At 44.2% G+C, this 11,394-nt stretch overlaps 1 protein-coding gene across 1 annotated transcript; it reads right to left on the bottom strand.

Annotated features, from left to right (window-relative positions):
• Positions 1-513: 513 nt before the first annotated feature.
• Positions 514-11,337, bottom strand: snrnp27 (small nuclear ribonucleoprotein 27 (U4/U6.U5)). Its single transcript, XM_028578204.1, has 6 exons — positions 11,108-11,337; positions 9,481-9,613; positions 8,641-8,735; positions 8,423-8,502; positions 1,082-1,146; positions 514-715 (listed from the first exon to the last, which is right to left on the bottom strand). The coding sequence occupies exons 1-6, from the start codon at positions 11,142-11,144 to the stop codon at positions 661-663; spliced, it is 465 nt and encodes a 154-aa protein (XP_028434005.1). The 5' UTR covers positions 11,145-11,337; the 3' UTR covers positions 514-660.
• Positions 11,338-11,394: the final 57 nt, after the last annotated feature.

The following is an 11,394-nucleotide window of genomic DNA, read 5'->3' as shown; positions in this document are numbered from 1 at the left end:
CATTGAATAGGTTTATCTGCTGGAAGACGTCCTCCGTCCAGGACTAAATTTAATAATTGAATAAAAAAAAAATTTAAATAATAAAATAAAACAAGTATATGCTTGTAGAAAATACCAAATTAGATTTAGGTACCAAAAAGATTTGGTACGTACCAGAAAAACCTGCAAGCAACAACTAATGCATAACCAAATAATACATCTACGTGTAGAATAAGTTATATTTAGAATGTCAGTTGCACTGGAGTAATACTATGATCACATTCATCAATTTAGAAATGTTAAATCTTAGTGTTAAAAACATTGACAATTATAGATCAGAAAATGATCCTGCCCATCGGATGCAAAATTGCCTTAAATTTCATTTATTTTTCATAATTGGGACCACAACCACACATTTTTAAAATGCCTTTATTTCAAATACAACCCTACACACTTCAACAACATAAAACTCAATGCATTGTGTCTCCTATCAATATTCAGACAGTTGATAGGAGACTTTCTCCCCTCAAAAAAAAAAAAAAAAGTATAAACAGTATAAACAGAATTGTTGCATAACATAAAACAGGTTTGAAATAATAAGAAATACCACTATATCATCCTATACTTTACGGGGAGAACGGAGGTAAGCTTCTCAGGTATCACAATGAGTTGTTGATACTTTCACGCGATGAAGTCCAGTGGTCTGTTGAATCCACCTTTTCTGTTCATGTACTGCCTAAATGAAGAAAAAAAAAATATATAAGAAAACATTACATCACTGTTACCCTCGCAACACTTGCAGATTACATCATCGAGCACCAATGGGAGAGCCGGGATCTCTGCATAGAAACACCTGCAGAGGTGATTGGCTAGGCAATAACAGAGGTTGATGCGGAGAGCGCTCACTGTGAGAGGACTGAAAAGTTGACACTCAGCAAGCTGTCCGACAACATCAAACAATAACTTCAAAATCATCACTATATAAACAAGGGCTTATCAAACAACTCCAAAAGATGGCTGTGGCTATATGCAGCACTGCTGCACGACCAACAAACAGCTCTACGCAATTGGAAACATTTGGGTTTTATTTTTGCTGACGTACCTGTATTTTCTCTTCATGGTCACATTGACAGCAAAGGCATTGACCGATCCATCAGTTTTCCTCCCCTGTTTGAAAACAATGTTACTGCCTCTCACATACAAATAATCATATTAACAGTTCAAGTGAAATAGTGACAGATTACTAATTTACAAGATGCAGTAGTCTTTGCTTGACCATTGCTCCTTTTATTCACACTAGTTTGTGAGGATCATTTGGAAAAGAAGCCATTGCAAATCCATTCTAAACTACAATAAGCATACAACTGAAATGAACAATTAAGAAAATACTATACAATGTCAACATAAATATTCCCGAAGAAGTCCCATTCACCTAATCTCACTTCACCATCAACGGAAATTAGGGATGCACCGAATCAAGGCTTCGGACGAATATTGGGCTTTTTGACGGGGTTCGGTTTTTGCTGAACCTTGAATTTTTTTCCCACAGAACCGAACCCTACGCTTGTACTGCGCGCGCTACGCTGGTCTACGTAATGACGCGGCCGTTGATTACGGGAAGGTGTTTACGTAGGTGGAGCGTTCAATGCAGTAGGCTGTGAGAAAGTGAAAATGGAACTCGTGAGCAGGAAAAGTGTAGTTTGGCAGTACACTCAGTCAAAAGAAGGCCGTTCAAGTCCAGCTGCATGTTCAATTGGCAACGCCGATTTGTCTCGTGGTGACAAGGACCCTAAACAATACACAACATTTGGTATGAAACATCCAAAAGAATACGAGTTGTGCGAGAAGGAATCTACAGACAGCAGCCAAAATGCAGCAACTTATGTACGGCAAAGGAAGGACAGTCTCAGCTAAAAACTGGTGTTAACCAGACCATGGACTCAGGATGGGAGTAGGATTCGGTATTCAGTTTTGGCAGAATCTTAACCAGTGGATTCAATATTCGGCTGCACCCCGAAAATCTGGATTCGGTGCATCCCTAACGGAAATGTTCAGTTTAATGTGAATTGTAACAACCACGAGAGCTGCCTTGATAGCCCACTAGCTCACCTGGTTCAAGGAATTTGTCCCGATAGCTAGGGATAGCAGGGCAGCACCCAATCACAGCCCGACTCTCGCATTAACGGTAAAACATACGGCTACTACCACGGCCTGTGAGAGGGGATAAAATGCGGCCGCACCCTGGCTTTTGCCAGAAATGTATTCGCTGGGGGGCTCGTCGCTGGAACAAGGTCGGCACACACAACAGTCTGATGCCAAGCAAGGAGGAGGAGATACTGTGGTAGCTTTAAACAGCTACAGATTTTATGTTAAACTGTAGAGACGGAACAGACTATTTCCTTTAGCGGAAGCAATACAATCATTTTGAAATCAATAAACTTCTTTGTAAAAATCAATATTTTGTGTCAAATTATTGATTTATTTGGTAAGTAGCAGTGTACTAAGCGGGATAATGTAGAGCGAGGCAGTCATTATAGCGACTATAACCCCTTCAGTTCTGCATCCTCCCACACAGCCAATCACCTTTTCACCCTGCTGCCCTCTGGGAAGAGATACCGTTCCACGAAGGCCCACACATTAGGGGTGCACAATATTGAAAAAAATGTGATATTGCGATATCGATAATGAATATTTCGATATCGATATTAATTTCGATATTTTTAAACATATGTAAAATTACCAAAGTTATGGGAAAACACATCACTGCTGTTTCAGTTGAGTTCCCTCTAACGTCCGTTTTCGGATCATCAGAGAGAAGCGCAGGCATTTAAGTGACACCTAAATAAGGCACTCCACGCAGCTGATGTTTGTTTATACTTCTCCGCTTGTGTGTGAGTCGATCCAGCCGGTGTGTGTGTGATAGAGCGAGGAAGAAGTGAGAGAGTGACGGCGTTTTTCTTCGGAGTGAGTAGCGACTCCAACGTTATAGTGAGAGAACCAAAGTGTCTCCCCTGTTCTTTCTGAACACGGTGGAAAATCTGGAGCAGGAGAAGTTAACCCTCTCCTTGATTTCATGTTGTTTATGGAGAAGGAGAACCAGGAAATGAGTCGGGGAATTGCAACGCTACCAAGTGATGTGTATTTTTCAAGAGGTGCATCAAAGAGTGTAGACGTAACAAGAGGCTAAACTCAATAGAACGTTGTGCTGCAGCTTGCAATGGAACAGTCTATTGAGTGCAGCTCCGCCATCTTGGACTGAATGCAACACAATGTTCTATTGAGTTTCTCCTCGTTGCTTCTATACTCTTTGGTTACATGTCGGGCGGGATGCAACGTAAACAAAATACCGCGTAATTATCGCAAGACTTCCTGTATAATATCGCGCAACGTGATATCGCGATAACGATATTGAGTCGATATATTGTGCACCCCTACCGCACATCCAGACTAATGAACAGTTTTTACCCATGTGCCATAAAAGAACTGAACACTAACAAATAATGGTGCAATAGCAGTCTTTCTGCAAAAACAAATGTCAAACTGATCTCATAAAGTGGCGTATGTATGACACGCCAATTCGTATGCAGTTTTTGCGTGTTCAAAAAAAAAAAAAAAAAACGCTTTTTAGCATGTTTATCAACTCCGTTCGGCCACCATTGACCTACATTACGTGACTTTTCACCATAGCGAGTAGTAAAGGACGTAAGTCTGCGGATGGGTAAAACACAGGCCTCTCACCCAGGAGAGCCAGGATTGCATCCCGCATGTGGAGTTTGTCAACTGTTTTTTTTTTATTGTTAATTTTTTTTTTTTTAAAGCCTTCCCCAATGTTTCTTTCCTAAACCCAAACGTTTGTTTTCCAAGCGTGTGACGTTGGTCACCGTTGTGTTTTTTTCGTTTTTTTGTATTACTAAAGCCTTTTCCAAACCCAACCTTGACATTCTCGCAATAGTACGGCACGTTCCAGAGATGTTCACGAGTCATTTTTTGGAAGTCCAACTCGAGTCTCAAGTCTTTGAGCTCGAGTCCAAGTCAAGTCTCAAGTCTTTTGCCACGAGTCCAAGTCAAGTCTCAAGTCTCTGGCCATCTGATCTGTTCCATAAATCTTATGAATTCAAAGCATGTCCAGACAGTACAGTATTAAAATCAGTTGTGGGATAACTTTATGGGGTCTACTTAACACATCCCTCTAGCCCTCGGACCTGGTGAAATATTAACTTAAGTCTGTCACATCATATGGATACAACTATAAAGATACAATGTGCCTGTTCCTAGCATTAGCACAACACTTTGCGATGGTTAGCTTGTTACCTGTGATGATATATGCTAAATATAACGTCCCTTTCATTAAAAAAAAAATGTCTAATGTCAAAGTGGAAATCAAGAGAATAGTGGCAGCGCCTCACCAGTTACAGAACAACATGCATCTCAGTCCATCCATCCATCCATCCATCTTCGTCCGCTTATCCGGTGTCGGGTCGCGGGGGGAGCAGCTCCAGCAGGGGACCCCAAACTTCCCTTTCCCGAGCAACATTAACCAGCTCCGACTGGGGGAGCCCGAGGCGTTCCCAGGCCAGGTTGGAGATATAATCCCTCCACCTAGTCCTGAGTTTTCCCCGAGGCCTCGTCCCAGCTGGACGTGCCTGGACCACCTCCCTAGGGAGGCGCCCAGGGGGCATCCTTACCAGATGCCCGAACCACCTCAACTGGCTCCTTTCGACGCGAAGGAGCAGCGGCTCTACTCCGAGCTCCTCACGGATGACTGAGCTTCTCACCCTATCTCTAAGGGAGACGCCAGCCACCCTCCTGAGGAAACCCATTTTGGCCGCTTGTACCCTGGATCTCGTTCTTTCGGTTATGACCCAGTCTTCATGACCATAGGTGAGGGTAGGAATGAAAATTGACCGGTAGATCGAGAGCTTTGCCTTCTGGCTCAGCTCTCTTTTCGTCACAACGGTGCGATAGATTGAATGTAATACCGCACCCGCTGCGCCGATTCTCCGACCAATCTCCCGCTCCATTGTCCCCTCACTCGTGAACAAAAACCCCAAGGTACTTGAACTCCTTCACTTGGGGTAAGGACTCATTCCCTACCTGGAGAAGGCATTCCATCGGTTTCCTGCTGAGAACCATGGCCTCCGATTTAGAGGTGCTGATCCTCATCCCAACCGCTTCACACTCGGCTGCGAACCGATCCAGTGAGTGCTGAAGGTCACAGGCCGATGATGCCATCAGGACCACATCATCTGCAAAGAGCAGCGATGAGATCCCCAGCCCACCGAACTGCAACCCTTCCCCACCCAGACTACGCCTCGATATCCTGTCCATAAATATTACAAACAGGATTGGTGACAAAGCGCAGCCCTGGCGGAGGCCAACCCTCACCTGAAACGAGTCCGACTTACTGCCGAGAACCCGGACACAGCTCACACTTTGGTCGTACAGAGATTGGATGGCCCTGAGTAGAGACCCCCTCACCCCATACTCCCGCAGCACCTCCCACAGTATCTCCCGGGGGACCCGGTCATACGCCTTCTCCAAATCCACAAAACACATGTAGACCGGTTGGGCATACTCCCAAGCTCCCTCCAGGATCCTTGCGAGAGTGAAGAGCTGGTCCGTTGTTCCACGACCAGGACGGAATCCGCATTGTTCCTCCTCGACCCGAGGTTCGACTATCGGCCGAACCCTCCTTTCCAGCACCTTGGAGTAGACTTTACCAGGGAGGCTGAGAAGTGTGATACCCCTGTAATTGGCACACACCCTCTGGTCCCCCTTTTTAAAAACGGGAACCACCACCCCAGTCTGCCACTCCTTTGGCACTGTTCCAGACTTCCACGCAATGTTGAAGAGTCGTGTCAACCAGGACAGCCCCTCCACACCCAGAGCCTTGCCTTGAGCATTTCTGGACGGATCTCATCAATCCCCGGGGCTTTGCCACTGTGGAGTTGTTTGACTACATCAGTGACTTCCGCCTGGGAAATCGACGACAATCCCCCGTTATCCTCCAGTTCTGCCTCTAACATAGAGGGCGTATTAGTTGGATTCAGGAGTTCCTCAAAGTGCTCCTTCCACCGCCCTATTACCTCCTCAGTTGAGGTCAACAGTGTCCCATCCTTACTGTACACAGCTTGGATGGTTCCCCGGTTCCCCGCTTCCCCCTCCTGAGGTGGCGAACAGTTTTCCAGAAGCACTTTGGTGCCAACCGGAAGTCCTTCTCCATGTCTTCTCCAAACTTCTCCCACACCCGCTGCTTTGCCTCTTTCACGGCAGAGGCTGCAGCTCTTCGGGCCCTTCGGTACCCTGCAACTGCCTCCGGAGTCCTCTGGGATAACATATCCCGGAAAGACTCCTTCAGTCGGACGGCTTCCCTGACCACCGGTGTCCACCACGGTGTTAGTGGGTTACCGCCCCTTGAGGCACCTAAGACCCTAAGACCACAGCTCCTCGCCGCAGCTTCAGCAATGGAAACTTTGAACATTGTCAACTCTGGTTTGATGCCCCCAGCCTCCACAGGGATGCACGAAAAGCTCCGCCGGAGGTGTGAGTTGAAAGTCTGTCGGACAGGGGCCTCCTCCAGACGTTCCCAATTTACCCGCACTACACGTTTGGGCTTACCAGGTCTGTCCAGAGTCTTACCCCACCCTCTGACCCAACTCACCACCAGATGGTGATCGGTTGACAGCTCTGCCCCTCTTCACCCGAGTGTCCAAAAGATACGGCCTCAGATCAGATGAAACGATTATAAAATCGATCATTGACCTTCGGCCTAGGGTGCTCTGGTACCAGGTACACTTATGAGCATCCCTATGTTCGAACATGGTGTTCGTTATAGACAATCCATGACTAGCACAGAAGTCCAACAACAAACAACCACTCTGGTTTAGATCAGGGAGGCCGTTCCTCCCAATCACGCCTCTCCAGGTGTCTCCATCATTGCCCATGTGCGCGTTGAAGTCCAGAAGAAGCAGAACAATGGAGTCCCCCACTGGAGCCCCATGCAGGACTCCAGTCAAGGTCTCCAAGAAGGCCGAATACTCCGAACTCCTGTTTGGTGCATATGCACAAACAACAGTCAGAGTTTTCCCCCCCACAACCCGCAGGCGTAAGGAGGCATCTCAGTGTCAGTCCAAATTACGCACAACAAGCAGTTTGAACTCATTGATGTAATGCCATTTATTTTTTAAGTGTTAGTACGCTCAGTAAAACTGAGTCCAGCGTGAGGGAGACCCGACTCAGAGGAGGAGAGGTTAATGAGGCCAGCGTCTCCGCACAGGTGACAGTGCGCACGGATGCGTTAACATGTAGCGGTTGGCTTACAGTCACCATTTACCAAGTTATTGAAAACAAAACTAATGACAAAAGGCACAACTCCGGGAGGACTTGGTGTCACATAAGGCATAACGCATCCATTACGTTGCACATTATGGCAAAGGGCAGGGGACATGCAGCTCGTCATACGTGTCCCCAACGTATATGTGCCAATAAAAGAAAATAGAAATAACTTGAATAAATTTAAAAAGCAATAATTGCATGAAAACATGTTGACGAGTCTTGAAGCTCGAGTCTGAAGTCTTTTGGGTCGAGTCGCAAGTCAGAAGCCTGAAGTCTTTTGGGTCGTGTCCGAGTCAAGTCTGCAGTCTGCTGTTTGTGCGACTCGAGTCCGAGTCTCAGACTCGAGTCCCCATCTCTGGCACGTTCTCGCGATAAGATGCCACGTGGCGACACCGTGTCGTTTGCCTTTATAAGGGTACTGTCATTTTATTTGTGTACCACTGAGGGCGAGATGCGGAAAGATTTCGTTGGACAGCTGCTGTCCAGTACAATAAAACGTATTCCATTCTATTCATCACCCTGTCGGGGGTTGTATTTGCTATAACGACCACCTTGCTCTACATTATCCCCTTACGTGGCTAACTCACCATTTCTTTGATCATCACATTTACAGCTGCTTCACTGTGAAACACTTTCGAGCTGCTGAGAATCTGATAAAAAAAAAAAGGATTCAGTGGAAGAATTTTACCGTAAAGCAGTTGCACGTACCCTATACGATGTAAATTAATTGTGAAGTTAGCCATGGAGGGCTAGTTGTTGTCCAGAAAAAAGTTATTGTAAATATAGATTTGTACAATATAAGAACTTTTGTCTATAGATGATGAATATTGCAATAGTGGCATGACCTTCCTCATACCATCAAAAAAGCATTGTTAAAAAAAGGAAAATGTGACTAGTGACCACTACATAGTCAGAATTTTTCTGTGAATCCTGGCTACTCCGATACCGTTGGGTATTCACCATGTGTACAATTGAGCAGGCCCACAAAGATGAATGCAAACAAGCCGTGTGCGGATCTTCAGTTCAGCTGTGGAATGCAATGGGCTTTATTGCAAATAAACTGCACCTCCCTGTGGCTGCACAACGTAGGACAGGCTTGTGCCCTTACCTTGCTGGTGGAAAAGGACCCAAATCCCATCTGTTTCATCATCTCAATTTCCTCTTCTGTTTTGCCCTCCATGTCTTCCTCTGTCAAAACATGACGGTTTTGAACTTGAGACATAACATTAACAGTACAACAGATACAGTCGGTACAGGGACATTACGTTAAGGTTGGACTCGGTAATGCGAAGACAGCAAATATGTTCATATTCTATAATCTAATACCCGAGATCTGAATGGGCTTTGCTGACTTGTCCTTAGCGTCTTTGCCCTCATCAGAGGGGGAGGTGGAGGAGGAGGGATGACGTCGGGGGGGAGACCTGCGGGAGGGAACACAAATGACAGACAACACAGTGATTAATATTGTGGATGGTTTGTGCGAGTGTAAAAAGCTTGCAGATAGATCTGCTTGTTCTCAAAAGGGCAAAGAATAGCAGAAATGCAATGCAAACACTTCAAGAGACAATGCTTTTCTCTGACAATTAACTGGCTTTGGCAATTTACTGCAGCCATACTGTATGTGTGTGTGTGTATACATACACACCAAATAATTTTGAGGAAGGAGAAATACCATACACCACTGTAGGGTTGAGGTGCAGCACCCGAGCCGTTTTGGGCAGCACCTAAGCTAATGAATGCAGCTAAAAGACTTTTCCCGGATTTAATGACTGTGGTTGGACTTCTGTAGCAAGTTTTATCTTTAAGCTTTTTGAGTCTTATTTATTTACTATCTGCTCTAGCTTTTACAACGTTTTAGACACAAATTTGGTGATAATAATGGTCCAAAATGATGTGAAAAAGAGACGCCAAATGACCACAGAGACCCAAAACAAGCCCCAAGGAAACAAAAGTGACCGAAAAAGAGACAAAGTGACTATAAAGAGACAAAAAAAAAAAACACAGAGAAATAAAATGTATGGAGAAATTGCATTTATTTTTTATTTGAAAAACGTCACATTTTCTTGAGGAAGGACGCCGAAACCCACCGCCAATTACGTGCACCCAAGTCTTCAACAAAGCGAGGGAAAACACCGTACAGATTTCCAAAACTGCGCGTTTCCTCACCTTGAACGTCTCCTGTGAGGAGATCGTGAGCGACTCCTCCGCCGCTCGCGGTCCCGATCCCGAGAACGAGTGCGTTCCTTTTCCCTCCGCCTTCGCTCGCGCTCCCTTGAAGTTGAGCGGGAACGCCTTCTCTCTGCAGGGAAGGAGGAAACAGAATCACATTAGCAGTAAACTGGGGGATTTAAACAGGGCATCCACACGCTCACATTCTTCTCTAAAAGAGAGAATTAGAGAAATACCCTTCTTTACTTTGTTGCACTTCTCTGCAACATGGTTCAAAAAACTGTCAAATGTGTGGACACTATGTCAGCATAACTGGTAGACTTAACCCTACACTATAATTTAGTTTGCAATAAGATTTCTAAATCTATTAAAAATCATTGCAATATTATTTGGGGAGCTTCTTATCCCACCTTCCTCCATAAGACATACTTTGCACAAAAGATTTTGTAGAATTGCCACATTTAGCAGCAGGACTGACCATTCAGCCCCTCTCTTTAAAGAGCTCAAGATCCTATCAATCTTTAACATAAATAAGTAACCAAACTTGTGTTTTTATTTTCATTATTATTTAATTTTGCGCCAGCCAGCTTCCCTTCTGATGCCTTGTCTAGAATTTTTCCATTCTAATTTTGACGTACAGGGTTGTAATACAAGATAAATATCAACACCCTCCAATGTTCCGTACTGGTCTCTGTCAATTATCTATCAGATACAGGGGAGCACAGCTATGACCAGGTAGATCCACATTGCAGTTCAGTCAACTTCTGTCAAAAATTAACTGTCTGACGTTTTGTTTGGCCTTCCTGTCTCTCATAACCACTCACACATACAAGTCCACACATCATCATTATATCTATATTCTTTTAAATGTTTTTATGTCTTTGTTGTTTAATTTAGCCAACCAGCTTGTTTTTTAATCACATGCTTACTTCTGTTTAATTAGTAGATTTCAGGACTTGTAATTTCTTTAGTTGAAATTTCTTACATAAATATTTTGGATGTCAAACCCGAGATACAAAATGATACCATTAACATCAATCAGAAGTCAGTCTCAAATGGTGTACAGGGATGAAGAAATAATGTCTATTGAAACAGATAATATCTGATGTTTTTGTAATCTGTTATATCTATCTTAATATTTATTGACACACCAACTACAAAGACCAACCAAGTATCTGTGATAGCTTCTAGAACTTTCCGTTAGCCTCCGCATAATCAGCCTACCATTACTCCAAAACCCAGTCACTACGACACACAGTAGTTAATTACATTGCTTTTTAAAACGTGTTATCATAACAATAACGTTAAACATTTTAAATAGCTAAGCTAGCGTAAATAACTACATTAAGGAACGTGTAACGTTAGTCAACGTAGGAAGGCGACAATCATGCTAACGTTATACATAGCGCGTCACATTAAGCGTCACATTTTAAGGTGTAAAGTCTGTATTAGGGTAATAAAATAAGTTCATTATCATCTTGTTATATGCATATTTATTTTCTCCCAGTGTAAAAGAAGATAAAATTGAAGCTAAAACCTAGCTAAAGCCTCTGATGATTTAGCTAGCTAGCTAGCTACGTAACTTGGCGTTAATGTTAGCGAACGTCTATAGTTAGCTTCTTACCTCGTCTCGGAGGAGTTCGACTCCTGCTCCTGCCCATTCTCCCGAATTAATCAAATGTCACCCTCTTAGGTCAATGTAGTACTAAATATAACTCAATTTGAGGGGAGAAGTATGAACAAACTGTGGGTTGTTTGTATTTCTTTAGAGTAATGGCTGCTACTTCAAGGCAGGCTATCCTGTTGTCTTTTACATGCGAGCTTCCGGTGATATTTCTGCAGATGAGCGCCCTCTACCGCCGAGGAGGAGAGTGTTTACAGCGGTTGGCAACATCAGTGTACTGCGCCACC

Source organism: Perca flavescens, chromosome 5 (genome assembly GCF_004354835.1).
Source record: "Perca flavescens isolate YP-PL-M2 chromosome 5, PFLA_1.0, whole genome shotgun sequence".
NCBI classification, from domain to species: domain Eukaryota; kingdom Metazoa; phylum Chordata; class Actinopteri; order Perciformes; family Percidae; genus Perca; species Perca flavescens.
Note: the sequence above shows the minus strand (reverse complement) of the source record. Positions and strands in the feature narration are given on the sequence as shown.